This window comes from Lepidothrix coronata, unplaced genomic scaffold, assembly GCF_001604755.1.
Source record: "Lepidothrix coronata isolate B3197 unplaced genomic scaffold, Lepidothrix_coronata-1.0 Scaffold6, whole genome shotgun sequence".
In the NCBI taxonomy this organism is placed as follows: Eukaryota; Metazoa; Chordata; class Aves; order Passeriformes; family Pipridae; genus Lepidothrix; species Lepidothrix coronata.
The window spans coordinates 9,432,042-9,454,910 of record NW_016690186.1 but is presented as its reverse complement, the minus strand read 5'-3'; the positions used below and the strand labels follow the sequence as shown (position 1 = coordinate 9,454,910).

General features: G+C 35.7%; 1 protein-coding gene across 4 annotated transcripts in view; it reads right to left on the bottom strand.

Moving 5' to 3' along the window:
- Window positions 1–22,869, bottom strand: part of ROCK1 (Rho associated coiled-coil containing protein kinase 1) — an 87,389-nt gene that overhangs the window by 8,322 nt on the left and 56,198 nt on the right. For 3 of the 4 annotated variants that reach the window (XM_017831990.1, XM_017832000.1, XM_017832009.1), the window contains 11 exons: window positions 22,142–22,302; window positions 21,106–21,290; window positions 20,364–20,433; window positions 18,843–18,937; window positions 17,423–17,588; window positions 15,861–15,954; window positions 13,158–13,246; window positions 12,639–12,827; window positions 11,939–12,104; window positions 4,887–4,957; window positions 1,012–1,100 (listed from right to left, as the gene is read on the bottom strand). In XM_017831990.1, the coding sequence (XP_017687479.1) occupies window positions 1,012–1,100; window positions 4,887–4,957; window positions 11,939–12,104; window positions 12,639–12,827; window positions 13,158–13,246; window positions 15,861–15,954; window positions 17,423–17,588; window positions 18,843–18,937; window positions 20,364–20,433; window positions 21,106–21,290; window positions 22,142–22,302 (1,375 nt within the window). The remainder of the gene's footprint in view (window positions 1–1,011; window positions 1,101–4,886; window positions 4,958–11,938; window positions 12,105–12,638; window positions 12,828–13,157; window positions 13,247–15,860; window positions 15,955–17,422; window positions 17,589–18,842; window positions 18,938–20,363; window positions 20,434–21,105; window positions 21,291–22,141; window positions 22,303–22,869) is intronic. The other variant, XR_001877585.1, reaches the window with a different exon arrangement.

The following is a 22,869-nucleotide window of genomic DNA, read 5'->3' as shown; positions in this document are numbered from 1 at the left end:
AAGCAATACAACCTACTTCAAGGCTACAATATGATTTTAGGAATTAATTCATAAACCATATAGATCTTGTCTACCCAAGTAAGATAAAAATATTCTCTAGCATGGAAAGAGGGTTACCTTACAATGAGCTCAAGATCCATCATGGCAAATTTGCGCGTGAAAAAGGCTTTCAAATTCCTCCTCAGAACACTAGGAAGCCTAACATTATTGCTAGAATAGCCTAGTGATAAACCTGTATGGAAGTAACCATAGAATACTACTAACTAGATTTTTTACTAAATTGTTATGAGTTGATAAACAATCAATGCTAAAACATCACAAAAGGAAATATGGGGCACCAGCTGTCAAAAATGCTATTAAAATTGGAACAGACATCATCTTATACTCAGTCAAGTCCATCTATCCCAACATCCTGTTTTCAACAGTAGCCGTAACAGATGTTTATGAAAAGAGAATAAGAGAAAATAACTCTTTTCCTGGTTATAGGCAATTGGCAGCTTAAGCACTTCCTGAGTTTGAGATTCCTTCCAGACCACTGTATTTGTTAGTCACTTACAGACCTATTCATGAATTCTAAAACCTTTTTTCAATTACTACTCTATAAGGTCCTATAATGTCCATCAGCTGTTCAAACATCACAGTCATGTATCAGTGATGGGCTTCAGTGATATTTGACACAATTTTCCTCATGTACAACAAATGTAAAGGGATCACAATTAATTTATTTTATCACTTTAAACAGAAACCATCTGGAAAAGTTAGAAATGCTTTGAACTAGATGAGCAATGATACTTTCTCTTTTCTCTAACTTTTAGCAATAGCAGAACAAAGAGAAAGCAGTATCTTTGTTAACAGCATGCTGAAATACAGATAGACATTTTCCAACTAGTTTGGGAAATTAAGAATTATTTATGGAATTTTGATTTCAAGCTTTTAGATTTGTTATCAGTTATCTCACACACAAGGCTCTTTTCCCAATTTGCATCCAAAACTACCAGTAACTTTACTTACTCTATATCTAGTACCATAGATGGATTAGACTGGTCCTTGTCTTTTTCATCATTGTAGAACAGTATCTTTTTACTGCTCACCACAACATACTGTGGAAAGAAAGGATAAAGAGAAGTTAAAATTACGTTTTAAAAAGCAACATTTATCCTAATGTTCTCCTACACACACATGTAAAGCCTGAGTAAAGAAAAGATTTTAAACTAATATCAAGACATATTTAAATATTCATGCAGGCAGATACACTACTGACAGCTGGGCAATGCTACAGCTGCAGCGACTGTGTATTTTCACTGAAGCACCATAAAATGCTTGTCACTATTCTGGAAGTCCATCTGCACACAAACTCACAAATTTCAATTGCTACTGGCATGTTACCATGAAAATTATGTATCACAGAGTGATACAGTGCAAAATCTATCATTTGATGGTAAAGTCATAAATGACTTCTGTAGTTCTACAGACCTGCACCAAACTACTGGTAGTTTAGAAGAGATTCTCACAGCGCCAGCTATTTCCTACACTTTCAATTTAATGAACTGGTGAAATAAAGAGACAAAATGAATCAGCAGAAACAGAGGTCTGGTATACTTTCTAGGCTAGGAATGACAGCTGAAACTGTCCACAAGCATAAGCTCAGTGACAGCAGTGGCAGTTCCCTCCCCAGCAGTTTCAAATGTTTTAGAAACAATTAAATGGTATGAGGTACTAAAGAGGACTAAAAAGAGGCGAACTGACTGCTCTGTCTATATTGAACTCCATGTATAATATGACCCAGAAGCAGGGGAAAGGACAGAAAACCATGAGAGTGAATACACCAACAGTTCATCTTGAATTCCAGTTACTGGTAGGTAACTGAATGAGTTTCTGCACAGCGAAGATAATGACAATTTAAATTAATAGTGTTTACTCCTTCTACAAGAGGAGGTTTCAACCTCCTCATTACACAGGACTTTAAGCTGACTTCAAAACCTGAATATGAAAGTTACCTTAACAAATTTATAGAATAGCATTTTAGAAATGTGTTGCGTGAGCTGTGTGCTACAGCTGTAAATCTCAATTACTGAAATGCATCTTAAAAAGCCACAGAGGGTGTTTTGGCCCCAACTTAAAGAGCTTTCAGCCCTTTAGTCACAATTCTTTAATGGAAAGCCTGATCAACTTGAGTAGGTACTAAGTTGTAATAGTGTGAGCCTCTAGTGATTTTTCCCACTGAAGAAAGACTGCTTCAATTCCTTTATCTACTTCAACAGAAAGCTAATGCTTTTTTTGTTTTTGAAGTGTGCATTTCTGCCTTTCACAGACAAGACCAAGGCCTTAAGATGACAACTATCACAGATGCAAATTCTGATTGCAAGGGAATTCAGTTATCACACTATATACAATTCTTGGTTAAAGAACAATTTAACCTCACAAAAGAAAAGTTATGTACAACAGCCTTGATATCCTGTTGTGAACATATATAAAAAAATCTTCTGACAGTAGTTCTGTTCTACAGTGGTTTTGGAAGGATATTTTATCACCTCCACTCGGGATAAAACGAAGCTCCAGATAAAAGCATGGCTAACACATTTTAGTGTTAGCTTGAGGTATAACTCAAGTGTTTATTCTCAAATAAGTTTTCCACACTCACCCTTTTCTAACTTAAGCTAAATGACTCAGAGGGCACGGGGCAAAAACATCAGTGCTACTGATATTTGAGTCAGAAATGCAGCAGCTCAAGTTGTAACAACTCCGGCATCAACCCAATTGCAGTACTAATGCAATTTTGCTTTCCATTTAAGTTGATCTGGGCATGCTTATATTTGAGGCTGCATACCTCCCACCAAGCCCAAAACTGAAACTGCAGGAGAATTTGGAACAGAAGCACCTGAGGAGGCTGACTCCACACCAGCTTGTTTCAGCTGCAGTACAGTTCAGCCAACAGGACACACATAAATCAGCACGGCTCCTCGCTACTGTGTGTCACTGATTTGAGCCTCAGCTAGTTTAAGGAATCTTATCAGTATGACTCATGACAGAAGCATCCATCTGTAGCTCAAATTCCTTCAAAGTGTAAGTATTACTCGAACTAGGAAAGTATGAATGGAGTAACTGCATAAAATATCTTCAGGGAAGTAAATATGCCTACACTGGCCATGCCCAAAGAAGCTCAGATATAGTCTTTCACTGGAGAAGCTGCATTTATCAAGAGTTTTAACATTTCAATCATCAGAGGATGCAAGAATAATCTCCACTTCTAAAAAACAACCATAAAAGGCTGCTGGAGGTATTCTGACAGGAAAATGATGCAGTATTTTAAATAATCCAGAACAGAACAAAGCTACATGATTTGTGCCTAGGCACAGTCACTTTTGCTTATGGACACTGCCAAAAGTCTGACAGCAACCCAGAAAATCAATTCCGGAACAAGAGGAGTCAAGCAGCCTTGCTATCAAACAGAACAAGTTGTGGAATAGATTTACAAACAGGTGTGTTTTGTGAGACACCTGAAGAACATTCAAATGCTACTGGCATTTGAATCAAATATGGCATCAAGAACATTCTAACCTTGTCCTCTAGATTTCCCTCACTTCTGCTAATAAGGAGACAAAGTGAAACAGAGAGAGAACAGAATTTGAGGTATCTATAAGAAACCCCAGATTCCAAACTGTGGTAACCAAGCCTTTTCAAAATGGCACTTGTTCACATTGCCTCTCACCTGAGGGGCTGGGAGAATACCTTAAGCATCCATTAGCTGAAATAAGGCGGAACTTAACACTCACTCTCTGCAAGCCATAATAGGTGGTGGGTTTAACTTACAGACAAATCAATGTAGTCTGATATTGATGTTAAAATAGTCTGGTCTAGAACTCAAAATACGTCGATTGTATAAAGAAGGCCATGTTAGCCAAGCGAAAACAGGAATACTTGAAAGAAGTAGTTCAGCAGCTAAAGGTCCAATGCAAACACTTAAGTGCTTCTTTGACAGGAATTAACTCCTTCTCCCTTAAATTTTGTAGGAATCACTTCTAACACTTGTAGAATGTGAATGTAAACAGGAGCATTTGAGAAAGACCTTTTAGCGGGAAGCAGAAAGTTACTTTGAAAGTGTCATGAATAAACTGAATCATTCCCAACAGTGATCTCTGAATTTAAGAAGGTGCAGGGAAACAAACTACTTTGTACAAATTGCTTGTAAAATTTACAGAATTCTGGTGACCATGTTCACTTTGGCATTTAATTATACCAAAGAATGTTCACAGAGGGGAACTGAAAAGACAGAAAAGATAATCAGAAACTAGTTCTAAGCATCTCAATTTCAACATCTGACAGTTCAAAGAAGCAGATCATAACCTCTGCAGAGGCAAAAGAGTACTGTTTTGTTTGGATTGGGAATTCCAGCAAAGAGATCCAGTTTCTGAAAGTAAATCAGTTCTTTTCAAGAGACACTGGCCATTTTAAAGGTAAGGAAGATAAAAAAGTCCTTGGAAATCATGTGTGGCAAGTTATAGTGTGATGTCTGTGTGTGAAGGTCTTCCACGACCTTCAGAACATTTAGGTGTAGTATTCCCTACTCTCTCCTGTCAAGTTGCACATGGAGCTTCTTTTTTAGTAACAGGATTATAAAGAAGCTTACTCAAAGAAGAAATGAGATTTTTAATGATTCCAACATGCCCATTGTAAAGCATTTCCTCACCCACCTGTTGTTAAATTTGCATAAAGTCATTACTAAAGATTTCAAACTGAACTTGAATTTTCTTGTTTTCTTTTTTTATACACACTAAGTTACTTTTAATTATTTTGTTTGGTTCTTAAATATGAGTAGTAAAACCAATTCAGGGCATGCCTAAAAACTTTTCCAATTGAGGAAGAAAAAAAAAAAAAGACATTTGTACCTGTTTCTTCCAGCCATGCCGCTTTATATTTCCTTTGTTTGGTACTGAAAGCCAACCTTCAAGTCTTGATTCTGGTTTTTAAAAAATGCATATTTAATAATTTCACGTATTTATAACAATAAAGCAGGATAACACAAAAGCAAACTACTACGAGAAAGGAAGATGTACCACATGCAGTAATAGGCAATTACCTATTCAGCAAAGCAGAATAAAAAGCACAGCTAAATAAAATGAAGATATAAGCATTTAATTCATGCTTCATCACAAGCCAACATCTGATTACACAGTTACTGCACAATAAAAGTAAAGCTGCTCTCCTTGATGCCAACATCTAACACTGTATGTAAATAGTTTGCAAAGAGCCAGGCAGGAAACACTTTGCTTTGAAAATATGTTACAGTTTAAATTAAGAGATTTTTCAATATAAACATAATTTAACATTCAGAGGGGCTATATGAAAATAATCAGCAGGAAGATGCAGGAAGTAAAACAAATCAGATCCATATTTTCCACGGGAAACAAAAAAAGGAGAGAGAGCACAAGAGCAGGCAAAGCTACAAGGGTGTCCCCATTACTCACAGAAGATAAGCATAGGAGATAATTAAATAAGGAATGCAGGAAGAATCAACTAGATACAAAGAATAAGAGACAAGCATTTTATTCAAATTTTCAGTTAAAAATTCCCCAGAGAGCAATGTAATAATGTGTGTTCCCACTACAAAACTACTGAAATAATTTAGCAATGATACAAAGAAGGGCCACAAGAAAATTGGCATTCTGCCTAATGTGAATGGTAGATTTAAAAAATCCTTCCAGCTAACTAACAGTAGTTTCTAAACTTTAAAATTATGAAACCAGACAATGATAGTGAGAAGCTCTCGTTATTCCATTAACCTGAAATGACACAGTAAAGTCCCACAATTTTGGAAATGTTAGAATGAAGTAATCAAAATTTCAGTCCATAAATCTATTTCACAATTGAGAATTTTTTAAAAATTATTGTAAAAATGTGATTTGAAAAAAAAAATGTCAGAAACAGAGCCAATAGCTAATGTATGTATTCTTCATAATGAACTTAACTGGCAGCACTGAAAACTTCTAAAACGTTAAAGTTTTCTGAACTATTCTCCACAAATACTTATGTAAGAAGGAGCTACTGGTCTCTTTTATCCTTCAGGAATAACTCTTTGTGAGGTATATTGCAGCAAGCTCTGAAAATACACCCAAATATCTAAAAGTTATTGTCCATATGCTTTGCTCTGTAAAATTACAGTGAGACTGACAGCCTAGCAAGGTATTAAAGTCAGGCATGAAAAAGACTTTCCCATATTAGCCTTACAGCATACAATATTCAGAAGATGACTACACTTAGGAATATAGAATCGTTTCCTAACATTTCTCCACACAGAATAGCCTCAAAATACTGTGGGACCACTGAACTACTGAAATCAATCAGAAGAAAGCCATGATAGTAGAATTCATTTCAGTAAGAGAATATCCCAGAAAAATGAAGGAAATTTGCACTTCCCTGCCTCTCCTATCTCCATAAGAAAAATGGGGTTTGGGGGTTTTGCCCTCAACCCCTCCCCTCTTCTTGATACAGTAGCTGTGGAAAAGGAAACCTATTTCATTTATGTCTACAACCATCACCGACAATGCTTACCTTGTTTTGAACACCTTGATTCTTACACCAGGAGAAGAGTCTTCCATTTTTAGAAATTATAGAAAGACCCTAAAACTCAACTCCTCCCTTGCAAAATAAAGGGATTAATTGCTAATAAAGAACATATTGTGGATGACTGCAGTTCAGAAGGAATACAGGAAGGATGACTGTTGTTCAAAGAGAGTATGTAAGCATCTGTATAAATTGCAGCATATGAAAATCTGGAAAGATCCAATAATAATACATTTTAAAAGATGCTCATAGGGACAGTATGAGCAGGAGTTGTTCTAAGTTCACTACTATTTCGGTACATTCTGAAAACAATTTCAAAAGAAGTAGGGAGTGAATGAGGTATTTCAAATGAATCAGATGACATTCTTTTCTGTCTACTACAAATCTATTTTAGTGAGCAAATTCTGTTTGAATGAGAGATGATTTCTGAGCTGTGAATAACATCTTGCAGTTGGAAATAAGTTTCTGAACACACTCCTTTTCAACAAAGCTAACATTCGTCTGGAACCAAATGTACTCTTAAAAGGGTAGATGAGCTCTTTCGTTCCAACCTTGCCACAAAGGTTTCTTCCAAGTAATATTTATAGTGCATTTTAATTTCCCTCAACGAGTTAGCTAGCACAACTGCAAATGCTCATCTGGCCATTTCACAAATATTTGATCCAGAAGAATAATATTTATGAGTGTTCTGATTAAGTAATTAAGAAAATATGGGCTATCTAGACTATGAAAAAGATTCTTCCATCCCTGTCTTTAAAAATAGCCTCAAAACTATTGCCTGAAAACATCCCTGTATTTTGGAAAGAATCACAGAATTGATACTTTATTTGCAGTCCAGAAAATCTAAGATAGGCCTCAAAAATATCTGATGGCTTAGGCCTCAAAAATATCTTACGGCTAGCTGGATCTGAATAGGATATGAAGAAAGAATTTCATAAAGGCTACAGATCTTATAGTTATCTCTGAATATATTTTAAATTGAGATTTTTATTCTAAACATCTTCATGGTTAGTATTCATACTGCCAGGATTCATAGGGATTCAGTATGATAACAGTGAGTTCTAACTGTAAGACTTCAATAAACCAAGTCTTACAGACAAGACAACCATGGCTGTACTGATTTACGAGACGTTTTGTTGTTCTGGAGCTAAGTAGCACAGGCGCTTTCAGCGGCAGAACACCTCTTTCCAATGCTTTAGAATTCCTACTCCTCAAGACTCTTCCACAGTTAACAAAAACATGGAGATACTACCTTGCTAATTCTTTCCAGTCCACTCTTCCCACTTGATTATTTCCTTCCTCAGATTGTCTTAGTATAATTTCATGTGTACCTCACCAAGGACTGCCAACTGGATCTTGCCTTGAAGTTTATTCAGGTGACGGCTACTTTCAGGTACTTCAGAAAGTCCTAGCCGAGTCCATATTGCAATAAAACTGTTGGCTTAAATGCTCCGTGTTTATTATTCCCTCCTATCTTTGCACAAAACATGATTTATAACACGTGCTGTAAAATATTATGTGCTGCAGTTAAACCTGTAGGTCAGCTCAATTGCTCAAATTATCTTGCCAATCAGATGAAAAGAAGCAATTCACAACAGGTTAAGTGCCCTATAACAGCTAGGAGAAAAAAAAACTTAAGTTCCTGATTACTTTCTGTCTTGACAAAGAAGAATTCTGTTTACAATCATGCAAGTATTAAGACTTCCTAAGTCCAGCCAGGAGGAAGAGGCATTCCAAAGGCACCATTAGAAAGCAAATATCTCAGCTGTTTCAGCAAGGACTGTTAACACTGGAAATATCAGCTGAGATATGAGCTGCTATCTGAATCAATAATCAGGAGTGAGAGTTACTAAACATGCCTAGAACTGAATACAAGGAAAACCTTCCTCCATGTTGTGATTTTTCCACCTAAGTAAGCATAAGCCTGAGAACAGCCTGGATGGTCTAAAGGGGTCAATCCCTACCTTGGGAGAGCATAAACTGCCCTGGGAGCTACCAGAACTTGAGGGGTATTTAGTTCAATGACAGACAGAAACCACCTCCAAGTGAAATGTAGCTGTAAAAGGTGTGTTACCATGTGATTTCTCTGTATCTACCTCTAAATAGAGAATTTTTTCCTTAAAATTTTCTGAGTATTAAAAATTCATTTTAGTATTACCTTGAGTTTATTCAAATCTTTCTGACCCCAAAAGTTTACAAGAGGCTCTTCCTATAAATTGTGAATTCTACTTTTGTAGCCTCTCTGGTGGCTGGTAACCTAAACTCCCCAATTAGACAAGACACGAACCTCTCTGCCATGCAGGACAGCAGAAAATGCCAAAGAGCCAGGGTCTCTCTGGAATTCCAACAACTTTACTATTACACCATTTCATACCAATTTTTTTCTTCTATTAAACCAGAGACTGCCTGCCCACTGCCAGAATTGAGACTATGGAATCATTCTTTTATACATGTTCACATTATTTTGTGTCTTCATTTTTTTTCCCCTGGTGATGTTTTTGCTGTGACAGGAAACTGAATAAATCATACTATAATTACTTATTTTGAAATTTGACAATTTATTTGCTTTATATTTTTTTTAGGAATGTCTTTGCTTTAAGAACTGGTGCAACAGACAGAGAATCCTGTTGACTGCTCATCACATCCAGCTCTTAAACAAGATGCTGTTCAAGGTGCTCTGAAGGAATGCCTATATTTGGGCTATGGAAGTGATGGGAACTTAGCACATAGTTGAAGACAATCAATGTCATACAACTAAATTGTAGCAAATGAACCACTGTGATATGTCACCTTCTGTTTTGAAGACTAATTACTTGATTTGCAGGAAAATAACTGTGCACTGGATAATGTCCTCTTTCTGTGGCACGGGCTATTTCTACTTCGAAGTCTGGCAGGTTTTTGTCCTTATAACACTACTGCACTCCTTTTCTGTGCTCTGCTTGGCTCTTTGACAAGCGTGTGAAATTTGACTGTCCTAATGTCACTTCATCTCCTTTAATTACTAAACTGCTTCTTATTCAGAACCTGATCAACTCACTCAAAAAAACCCAAAAAACACCAAAACCAAGCCAAACCAAAAAAACAAGCAGCACGTAGGAACATGATCTAGAGGAGTCCTAATGATATGTATGAGACTTCCTACCTGTATCACACAGTAACACCAGCAGCACAACTGCAGTAAAAATCAGAGGCATGCGTAGAGAAAAGGGCAAAAAAGAGAAGACGAGAAATGAAAGGCTAGTAAAAAAGAAATAGTTTGAGGGGTCATGAGTATAGAAACAAACCCCTCACTAAAGAACACCAAAAGAACTTCTACTAATTGTGATGTTCTAATTAACAATGAACAGCTGACTTGAAAAGCTCTTGCACAGACTGAAATTTCTGCCTCAAAATTGAAGCGACAGGTCATGCCGCCAGAAGTCTGATTACACATCTCCAGAGGTAAAACTGAAAATAACCTTCCTTAATTAGGCAGACAAAGAAAGAGCTTTTTTCCTAGTCTTTCCAAGATCTGAGACACAATGGGGTCATACTGACACACTACCGCCATTAAGAAGAAAACAGGGAAGGTATCTATGCCCAGAAGGATGCATTTGTGTTTTCCGTGTAAGAAATAACAGACATTAACTGAAAATGGCTGAAAAGGAAAGTGATGAAGTTCAAAACTACTTTTTTACGCAGAATAAATCAGGTCTGTTTTGTTGTAGAAAAAAAACCCCTAAACCTCTCAATTTACAAGAATTCAGAAATTTTCAATTAAAAATTACAAACGACAGTGTTCTTCAATTACGAGACACTTAAAAACACAAGGCTTGATTCCAAATAGTAACTTGAGGGGAGAAAAGAACCCCTCTGATTTCTTTTTTACCTCCATTAAATGGAATACACTGCAAATGAGTATCTAAAAGAAAACCTCCTGAGAAGTACTGATAGTTCAGAAATACCAGAGGGAGTTCCTAGCAGGAACTCCTAGTTTCCTAGCTAAGGAAAAATAATGTTCCTTAACCAATCTAATAGATCTAAAACTCAATGGATGTTTGGTCTAGAAGATGTTTTCAAAAGACAAAAAACAGACATTCTCTTTACAAGATGGCAATTGCCTGAGGCTTTTACAGATCAGACTGAAGAGTGCAAAAGGCTTCTTGAACAGAATGGAAGTTGTGAAGAAAATTACTATCATTATCTGAACGAAAAGCTATTCTAGAATGAAATTCATTAAAATACTAACTAAAAATAAAAATCTAAAAATACACTAGGGGAAGACAGGACACAAAAACAGACACAGAAAGGATTAACTACACAAAAACATATACGAACACTCATGACCTACCTGAAATTTGAATCACTCTAAGACCCCTGGAAAAATTCTAGAATGTGGCAATTTGAGCAGCATGAAGTACGTTAACAGTAAAAGACACACCTAAAATAATTCTATTTACTTTTATCTGACTACTCATCCACTGAAGTCTTAAAGTACACAAAATAGTATTCTGGTTTTGTATGTTTAAAAATATTTTTCAACAATAGAAATCAGGCCATAAATCTTTAAGCACCTACAACAAGTTTATTTATTAAGATGTTCACAATGAATTCTAAAAATACTTACCCATATAAAAAAAATAATAAACCTAACTCTGACATATGGAAATTGTCAAACATGGCTTATAGCCTCTAAGCATTTTCTTTTCCTGTATCAAGAGATACAGAAGTGGATCATGTGAAAGTACAAACTGATTACACTTTTTAAACACTGGGGAAGGGTAGAGGTACATCACTAACCCATGTAACAGTGGGTCTCAAAGTATAGTGCCTGGAACTGACACCACATAGAAATGGCTGGCTACACTGTATTATTTGTTCTTAGTTTAACCTGCTAAATCAGAGTATCATAAAACCATAAATGGAAATTCCTACAATTATTTTTCACATCAGCAATTATTGCCACTTGTCACAGCGGTCTACATGACTGTGAGTAAGAATAGACAAGACCAAGGCAAGTTTGCATTCAAGATATAAAATACAATCACGATGTTGAAGAAATGCTGGCCCTGTATTCTGCTCACTGAACACTGCCCATTGTATTCACTGTATTCAAGAAACAGCAAATGTAAAGATACTCTTTCCAAAAAGTGGATATAAATTATGCTAATGCCAAGCAATACAGTAGAAAATGTGATGTGAGAATAAATTAAGATTAAATATAAGCAGCTAAGATATGAAATAAAAAAAAAAATGAACAAACAAAGAAAGGAAGCAGAGATGTGATATAGAGAAAGACAGACAGAAGATTTTAAAAGGTAGTAACTTGTTCGAAAGAAAACCTTCCAAATCTATGTGCATGCACAAGATCAAGTAGTTCAATATGTTTTTCTCTTACCTGAAATATTTCCATCCGTTTCATCTGTCGGGAGACTAGCAACACTGGTAGAATCCATTCCTTGCTGGAGATCCACAATTTTCCTTCGTAGTTGTTCTATGTCACTCTCTTTACTATCCAGCTGCATCTGGAGCTCATTCCTGTACGTAGATTCTTCTGCTAGTTGCTGTATTTATACACACGTGCACAGTTAGTGGGATACCAAAGTATTCTGAACACAAACCTCATTACTATTTTTTTCAGATATCTAGATAGTTTTGATAGTATTGACATAAACTATTATAGTAGAAGTTTTTGTTTAGCCTTGGAAGGAAAAAACTTAAATATCAAAGATCCAGCAATGTATTCAAGCATAAAACAGTCTATTCTAGATTCATCTATTCATCTATTAAATTACCATTTGTTAGGAAAAGGAGACCATCTATCAGCAAAATGAACTGGTAGTTTGCTATCAGTTTAGTATGTATGCTGAACAGTATTCAGGTTTTTACCCTTTGTAACATATCAGTAACTTCCACAGTTAAGAATTTAGAAAGGGGAAATGAATGAGAACCAGCACCTATCAAGTTCTCTGCCTCATTAAAATTCTGTAGCCTAGAACATCTGAAACAGAACTTTTTTCAAGTGGACTAAGAGTTAAGACATTTTTCCTGCAGAGACAATTCCACAATGGGACAAAAAAAAATTTAGATTATTTTACCGCTTGCATTTCATTGAGCTCCTTTTGGTATTTCACTACCATCTGATTGAATTTCTCTTTTTCTTGATTAAGTTCTAACTGCAGCTTTCGGTTTTCCTTCTCTTTCTTCCTCAAATCTTGCATGTTAGCTTTTTTCCTGTCTATTTTAAAATCTTTCCGATTCATTATCTCAGCCAGTTTGTTGACAGCCTGTTAAGAAAAAGGAGAACCAGTGGAAAAAATGATATATGCTAGCATGTTTCATACAAAACTTCTTAGTTCCTCTAGTTACAGGATTCAACTAATAAAAACCCTTCATCAACATAAATGGCCCTTACTCATGACCAAAGTAATACTGAACAGTACACAACATCAAAACTTATTCTTTCAACTGTAAATATCAACAATGCATACTGTACATCATGGTTAGTATAAACTTAATTTCGAAGGAACCAACTGTGAGTTCACAAAAGCAATAAACCTAAAATATTTCTGTTATGCAAAGTAATCGTTGCTATTAAATTGCATAAAAAGTTATACCTGTGTCTTCAAAGTTCTTTCATTGCTTATGCTCTTCTCATAATGCATTCTAATATTATTGATTTCCTCCTCTTTTTTCATTTTGTAATCTGTTAAAATAATATTCAACTTTGAGACATTTTAGGACAAGATAAATATTTCTAAACTTAATTGCTTCTACCATTGCATCTTCTTTTTATCCCTCCCTTTTCTCATTGTGTCCCTTATTGAGTAAAATACAGTTTGCAAAGATAAAGGTTACCAGTTTAATGCTACTATAATGATAGAAAATCACTAGAAGGATATATCAGAAAGGTACCAAGAGGAAACACTAAAGGCAACACATGTATTTTTATTTCCTGATGATGATTAAGTTAGTTGTTCCACTTCCTTCATGTTTGCACTATCAAAAGTGTCTCTGCAGTACCAAAAATTACTTCAGTACCCACACAGAATAAGACTGATATGACTGGACTCATATTTAGTACAGATTCTCAAATCAGCCATGAAGAAAGCAAGGGGAAAAAGGCTTTCTTTAAACAAGGAATGATTTTGATACATACCTCCCACCCCCTCTCACACACCATTTACTCAATTCTACCAATCTTTCTATCACATCTCCAGTCTGCTGATTTGTTTCCGAAGTATCTATAAGTATGCAGTTCACTGATAAGAATTTCCCACCAAAACTACAAAGTTAAAGAACGATTTTTAAGTACTCAAAAGTAACAAACTTAAAAATACTGAAAATGCTTGCTCACCCAATTCCTGCTACTATGGAAATGTAGAACTAAGAGAAAATATTTTAGTATGCCTTCCTGCCTACATACTGTTTGCAAAGACACTGGCAACAGAACCAATAAGGCCTTTACTCTTTTAGTCTTCAGATATTAAAGCACGCATTCCAATTTGCTCAAACGAAAAACCATGGGAGCAAAAAGTACCTTCCCATACAGTCAGAATGCATATAAATAGAATGTCCATAACATCACAACTTAGATTCCGTGTCAAAGTGAGATCTTAAGGAAACTGAAATACTGATACGGCTTTACTGTAAATACTGGAGATAGACACAAACATTTTAATAAATACATTGTGTGCAATATGAAATGCGGAAAATACTTTACCTTAATAACTTTATGCACACAAGGGCAAGGCTGGAAGAAGGAGGTTAGACAGACAATACATGGATGAGCTGTAGTGGACAGGCATTCCTGCTTATGCCATCAGGAACTTAGCACTAAATTGTTTTAAGAAGTGAGAAAGGTAGTATGAGTAGAAACTCACTTTTTCCTACCTGGTACAGCTGAGGTTTTAATTATTTTCAACAATAAAGACAGTACATGAAAATGGAAACAATATAGTACAGAGTGACAATTTAGAAACATAGAATGGTTTAGGTTGGAAGGGACCTTAAAGGTCATCTAGTCCAATCCTTTGGCAATAAGTAGGGGTATTTTCATCTAGATCAAGCTGCTCTGAGGCTTGTCCAGCCTGAACTCGATGGTTTCCAGGGATGGGACATCCACTACCTCTTTGGGCAACCTGTTCCAGTGTTTCACTACCCTCACTGTAAAAAACTTCCTTATATCTAGTCTGAATCTACCCTATTTTAGTTTAAAACCATTATCCCTTGTCCTATTGCTACAAGCCCTGCTAAAAAGTTTGTCCCCATCTTTCTTATAAGTCCCTTTAAGCACTGAAAGGCTGCTATAAGTTCTCCCTAGAGCCTTCTCTTCTCCAGGCTGAATAAGCCCAACTCTCAGCTTTCCTCATAGAAAAGGTGCTCTATCCCTCTTTTCATCTTTGTGGCCCTCCTGTGGACTTGTTCCAACAGGTCCATGTCCTTCCTTTGGTGGGGACCCCAGAGCTGGATGCAGTACTCCAGGTGGGGTCCCATGAGAATGGAGGAGAGGGGCAGAATCACCTCCCCGAGCCTGCTGACCACACTTCTGATGCTGCCCACAATGCAGTTCAGGACATGGTTGTCTTTCTGGGTTGTGAGCACACATTGCTGGCTCATGTCTAACTCCTCACCCACCAGCACCCCCAAGTCCTTCTCAGCAGGGCTGCTCTCCATCCCTTCATCCCTCAGCCTGTATTGATTCTGGGGGTTGTCCTGACCCAGGCGCAGGACTTTGCATTTGGCTCTGTTGAACTCATGAGATTCCCACAGGTCCACTTCTCAAGCTTGTCTAGGTCTCTCTGGATGGCATCCCAGGCTCAGCATCACTCAGCTTGCTGAGGGTGCACTCGATCCCACTGTCTGTGTCATGGATGAAGATACTGAACAGTACTGGTCCCAGTACAGATCCCTGAGGGACACCACTTGTCACTGATGTCCACTGGGACACTGAGCCATTGACCCCTACTCTCTGGATGAGACAATCCAGCCAATTCCTCATCCACCAAACAGTCCATCCACCAAATCCACATCTCTCCAATTTAAAAGGAGGGATATTGTGGGGGACCATGTCAAAGGCTTTACAGAAGTCCAGGACCCTTCCCTTGTCCACTGATGGAGTCATTCCATCACCTCCCTGTCCTCCATGTGCCTTAGCAGAGCTAATCATGTTCCATGATTTTTCCAGGCACAGAGCCGAGGCAGACAGGTCAGTAGTTCCTTTGTACCCTTTTAAAAATGGTGCAATTTACATATAAGATATATTTTCAAATTCATTTGTGTTTCAAAACAGATGAATTAAAACTCCATAAATGACATACCTTCCTCCTGTTTCTTAAATTTTTCATTGATCTCTGTGTTTTCCTTTGTTATCAAATCAACATCTTTGGTTAATGTATTATTGGTTTCTTCCAGCTATATAAAAAACAAACACATTTTAAAATAAAGAACTTGCCATAAATCCGAAAAATATTTATAACAGTATAATTTTAACTACCCTTAAATCTATACCAACCACTTACTTCAAACACATTCCTGCCTATGTGAATTTTTAAACTATTCTTCTGTGCTGTCTTGATTTACCAGAAGGCTCAAAATACACCTGTCCCAGATATTTTTTTTTTAAATGATCTTTGCAGAACTGACAACACTGTAATATATAATTAAAAACTCAAGTTATACTGTCAGTTACTGAATGTGGCAATTTGTGGTACTTTGGAAGAAGTAGTACCTAGAGACCTGATCCCTTGAATCCAGACAGAAAAGCAGCTAACAGATGCTACAACTCCAGCATTAAAGGCTACGGTAGACACAAGGCATTTACTACTACATAATTGTCATAAATCATGAAAAACAGGTATAAATCAGGAGAAAATAAAACTAAATTTGGTCTACGTCAAAGCATATGTAGATAAATACACACATAGGTTGATAGAAAAAAAATCTGGAAAGGAAACCCATGACTCTTCAGATATGTGAATATGTTAACTCCCACAGCCAAGATCACCTAACAAATACATATTAAAAACTAGACATAACTTTATTCCTGAAAAAGGTTTTGTTTGAAGCCTATACAAATGACTGTGTATCAAGCTGGCTGAAAAAATTATCAGAATATTTGAAACCAACAAACATATTGGCAAGAAGGTATTACTTTGATGCCACAGAGATAATCTTCTAAATGCTTCTTAAGAAATGGTGGCATTCTGGAGATTTCAAGCTTAAAAAAGAAAACACATGAAACAAACACTAGTTCCAATATCTTTACACAGAGATGGAATACCCATGGCAGTGCTGACAAAGCTTTGAGAAACTGAGCCTAGTTATGTCTAGAGTTTTACACCCCCAGGATTCTTAAGAAAATGTGCATAGCTGACGTTAAATGGGAAAAAACAATAATGATAAAATGACTATGCTACATACGGCTTGCTGTTTGAGACTCTTCAGTTAAAAACATTTATCGATCACTAACACTCAAAAGTTATGGTATAAAATACCTTCAAAAATTACAGTTTGGGGGTTACTCAAGACTCTCAAGTGGGTTATTTTAAAAACTAAGTTACTTTGCAGTAGGAGTCTCTAATACACTGCTCTACAAATCTACAAGATTTAAATAATGACAGGAAGCAAGTACAAAAGCCTAATGACTGAATTAGAGACATTCACTTGATTTTCCTTTTGACTTCACCTCAGATTAATCAAGTCTATGTTCCTTTGGGAGTCCACATGACGAAACTTAAATGTATAAGGTTCCAAGTGAGCCCAAAACTTAAGATACTTGACTTATCACTTAAGACCACAATAAGATTTCATAAATTAAAACCATGAATTTATGTTTCCGGCTGAAAGAGATATATATAGGCACTAATAACAGTTAGTTTACCCTTCTTATGATGCTGTCCATATCAGTCAATTCTTGCCTGTGTCTTGATGCTGCTTTTTTGCTTTCCTGACTCAATTCAAAGTACTGTTCTTCAAGGAGTGCTCGTGCCAACCGTTCTGACTCAGCTTTGGTTTCAGCTAAATCCAACTGGGTAGTGAGCGTTTCTCTGTAAAAAAAGACATCAGGATTTCATTCTCCTATGCAAAACATCGTAAACTTTCAGGAAGACTATCAGACCTAAATTATCACTATCACTAATTGTCACTATCTTAGTTTCTTAAGAAAAGCAAGACTTACAAAATCATGCTCTGTACACTTGTATCTTTTGATGGTCTACACAAGTGACAGCAGCAAACTTATTATGATTTCATTAAAATTTCAATCATCCATGAAACACCAAGCTAAATTCTCATGTCTTTAAGGAATCAAAAATAAAATTAAATTACATGTAAAGAGTAAAAGTACATCAAAATGTACTTAACCCACATTCACCCATTATCACAATTCCCACAGTAGTATGCAAGTGAGAAATGTTTATGATGAACAAAAGATTGTAGAGAACAGTGAGGGAACAGAATGTAAAGAGTCTATAAAAATAAGTAAGAAAAAAACCAACAACAACAAGAATAAGTCTCACCTATCTCTTCTGCCCTCCCTATTTTTCTTTCTTTTTAAGTTAGATACTACTCTTGAACAACTTTGCATACTGATGTATTTTTCTCCTACATCATATTTATTAGCACAGTATCCTTTCTTTCTTCCTTTTTTAGCCCACCAAAATGCACCATGAACACTGCACATAACTCCTGCCCTTCAGATTCTGGTTTTGCAATGCTGATGCTCAAGTAGAACAAGAGACTCAGACTTTAGAAGAAAGAAACTACTTCATGCATAAGGCTACAGTCTCCTTCAGGATAAACATATAAATTAAGAAATCAGAAAAGCAAGCTTAAAAAACTTTTCTTATTTGCTAGCTTAGAATATAGTACTAGTATACTAAATTTTGAATTCAAAGACTCTTCATTAACTTTTCTCAAATTATTTTATTGAGTATAGGAATATACCAGGATTATCAGGATAATATAATCAAATAAAAAATTTGTTACATAAGTGAGATGATTACCACAAATTGTAATTTTTTTTCAAATTTTTGCATTTACTGAATTCTCAGAGAAGTCATCTTTCTTCTTCCAAACACTACAGTGTCCAAAGCAAATATGAAGAATCATATTTGGCTTTGTGAGCCAGCATAGGTAACATCCTATGTATTTGCCATCTTACAAGATGTTATGGAACACTTTTAAGACATGTCTTTTCCTGAAGGAATTAAAACATCTTAAATCTGAATCAAAATCTTCATGACTGATGATGATACTACACAGAAAAACTTATGTGTATTTGAGAAACACAATAAATATACTTTTCATTTTGCAACTCCTGCATTTTTCTTTGCGTTTCTTTATTCTTTTCATCAATTTCCTCTTTCAGTTCCTTAACCTGAGTTTTGTAAAGTGTCTGTAAAAGAAAGCATAAAAAAAAGAATCATTATTCAAATTCCATACTGAAAATTTCCTTTGTTTTCAGACTAGTTAGTTTGAATCTGTCAAACCACAACACATGCCAATACTGTCTTTAATGAAATTTCCTCCTTCCTACCTGTCTGAGATGCTTCTCCCGTTTCCCTTGGGTAGGGAACTGATGTGACCAGGTTAGTTTTCATTTATCTAATCTATTTTCCTAAACGGATGCACAAACACTTTGCACTGTGCTTGCAATAGTAAAGGAAGGCACTAGGACACAGCAGAGAAAGTCTCTGAGAGACAATAGGACAAAAACTGCATGCTCTTGTAGCATCACTGTCTCAAAATGTTAGTCAAATAAGCCTGTTACTGACCCGTGCTTTCACCTGTTGTATTCTCTTTGTGTCCATGTATCTTTTCTCTTAAAGTTTTTTGTGTGCACACTTTGTGTGCAGTGATTCAACTGAGGCCTGATTTATGTGAATGACTTCTGTGAATGACTTCTGTTCTTAATTACTGTATTGTTATTAACACCACTCATAATTCTCAAAGTTAAAATTTGGTCTTCTACAGTAAACTACTTTTGTTGAATATTCAGGCTGAATTATGAATGTCTCATTTAAACTACATGCCAGTGAAAAAAGGGAAAGCTGAGAATTAAATACATTGTTCCGGATCTACTTATGTCATGAAAAAATGCACAAAATACCCCCTGTAACACATAATGAAATGACAATCATATGCAGTTTAGCAAATATAAAAATTTTTATTGCCCCTCGAAGGAAGAACTGAATTTGAAAGTAATTCCCAAACTGAAATGAGACTGTCCATATTCACAAATGCATCTGAAGTTCAGGTGTTACAGGGAATCTCATGCTATTGTTTCTTTTCACAGAAAGGAAACAGATCAAACTACACCTATAAAATAGACATTTTGGCTACCTAGAGTACCCAATAAGGCTCTTCAGGTGCAGAGATTCAGGTGCAGAGAAGGCATCTTTTTAGAAGATGCAGAATGCTACTGGATCTATGGTTCTTAAATATGCTTAAGGCAGATCAATAGCATGCATCATTTTCCAGTAAGCATGGAAATTTTGAACTCTCTGTAAAGTTTGCCATTATGTCAGAAAAGTATCTCTTTTCCAACCTTAAGATAGGAACTACTCTGATGAATATTTCAGATAAGAGTAATTCAATGTAATATAAAAGTTTTGACAAACAAGCACAAAGCAACGTTTTAGATACACTATCTAACATTCTCTAACATTTTTTCATTGTTTGTATTTCAAGCAGGATTTTCTGCATTGTTGATTTATGCCAGGTTGTTATTTACGTTTAAAAAAATTTAGTATCTATTAACTATGCACTGTTAAATGATTTTATGTCAAAATGTAGCATACACAATTCTTGGCAAGTCTTACCGAAAAATACTGCTCAGCTTCAAGCTGATCCTGAAGCTCACGCATTTGACATTCATTTCCTCTGTACTGCCTTTGAAGAAATAAAAATGGAAAACATGTAAGAAGTCAGCTACTAACAAAAGACAATTTCTAAGTAGAACAGCATCCTATGACAATCTTACATTTGCACACATATTATTTCACGAAAACTAACAGCTTGCTGTATCCTAAAATTCTGATTTAATTACATTTCTTATTCTAAACTGACGATCATCTCAGTATGTAATTTAGAAGATGAGAAGTCGCCCAAATGGACAAATGTTAAGCCAGCTGAAGGAATATATAATAGAACCCTAATTAATGAAAAATGTCTTCAGTCAGTTTAAGAAATGTTAAGAAAATTAATCAGGTAATTAAAGGGGAAAAAAGCTACTGACTCCCATATACTAAATGTAAGAATCCCATATGATTTAGTAAGTAGTATCACAGTCACTCAAATAAAAGTGGCATATATATATATATGGCATATATATGTGTTGACATAGAAAGATGAGTCAAGAACTGGTCTGCATCATAGCTCATAACAAAACTATTCCAACACTGAAGGCTACATACAGAAATCACAACATGCAGCTAAAAATACTCTTTTAGTTTAGGAAAAAATGCCTATGCACCAGATAACTTTATTCAGTAACAGGAACATGCAAAACAGTACATGTATAATTAAGCAATTTTTTCCATTTTACTTCAGATTTTTACTTACTTAGTAAGTTGAGCCGATTCGAATTCCAGTAACCTCTTTGCTTCCAACAAGGTATTGATTTCCTGTTTCAGCTGCTTCTCGGAACTCTTTAAGTTATCAGCTTCAAAAGCTTGTGTCTTTAATTCATTCTGTGCCATTATTCGCTTATTTGTCTCCTGTTCTAGCTTAAATGTCAGATTCTTTACCTAAATAAGACATATTTCAATTTAGGAGTGCTTGCTAAATAACCAGTTGCATGTGGTTGAACATGTTTTATATCTGGATTATTTTATATTAAACACCACTGACTAGATGCTACAGTGTACTGTACAAAAAAATACTCCTAAATCTCCAAACACTTCAGTGCAATAATCTGTTGCATGATGATAAAGCTTACCCATACTTAGCTCATTTCAAAGTCCCAAATTTGTTTTATCTTTTTTAAATGCAACAATGGAAGAAACTCAAATCATCTGCTGAAAGGTCCTGCAAACCAATCTGTGGATTTCACATCTTAAAAACTTCTCACCCTAGAAAAAACCTGCAGCCCACCAGCGATATAAAAACTAATTTACATGACCTGTAAGTTAGGTGTTATGACCTGTAAGAAAGGTGTTAAAACCTTCATTCCCAGTGTCCTGTCATGAAAATGCAAGAATGAAACTATTATTCTTAGAACCTAGTCTTCACCCCCAATATTCTAATTGCAATTCCTTGAACAAAACCTTCTCTAGAGAATACAGACTCAGATCTGCAAACCATCCAAACCAATCAGACTACACAGTCAAATTCACAAGTAAGATTTTTCTTTTAAAAAAGAGAAAACACAAAAAATTGCTTTATATTAAATTGAGGGTTCAAATATGTAAGGCATGCAAGAGCTAAGAAACAAGCATAAAGTACCTAACCCTATTTAGGCCAACAACAATCTTCAATTCTACTGAGAGGTGTATTATACAAGGAGCTCAGTTTAAGTGAATTTACTTTTCTATTTCTGAGTGCAACCCTAATTTTCTTATCTTTATAGAAAATTGTTAGGGATGAACATTTTGCTTACTTCATCTTCCAGTCTCTCCTTTTGCTCAAGAAGGTGTTCCAGTTTCTGCTGAGATTGCTTCAGATCAAAGTCCAACATGGAACACTGTTTTTCAGCTTGAACTATTCGATTTTCTGCCTTTTCTCTTGCTGCCCGTTCTTCCTTTACCTTTTTTTCCATTTCTAAAAAAGATTAAGGAAAGAAATACAGCAAAAATTAATAAATAGCATCTGCAGACAAGCTTTTGTAAACACAGTCTTAAATACCCTAATATTTTTCAGACACTTTTGTTCAGCTATTTAAGCTCTTTTGCTATTAGATGGACTGATTACTGAGTACAAAGTTCCTGGCATTATTACAAGGGACACTAAAAAAGAAATATAATTCCAATCTGCAATCAAAGCACTGGAATGTTATCATGACAACTGAACTATAAATAACAGAATGCAGACTCATGAAGTAATCATTACGAAGTAAAGGCAAAGTTTCATTCTCATGAATGGATAGGAGAGCAAAAGAAAAGAAATGCTACCATTCATGTTAGTTCTCTGAAAAGTCACATTTAGGTACTGATGACCTTCACAGAGAAAACCTGACATATTTAACTAAGAGATCAAGATTCATGGACATGTATCTATAAAAGAAACTTCACACTTCAGACAAGCCTAATACTGATGTTTTTAATGCAGTTACACAGGAATGATTGCTCTAAGACATCTGTCTTGATAATGCATTCTTTCAATTCTGTT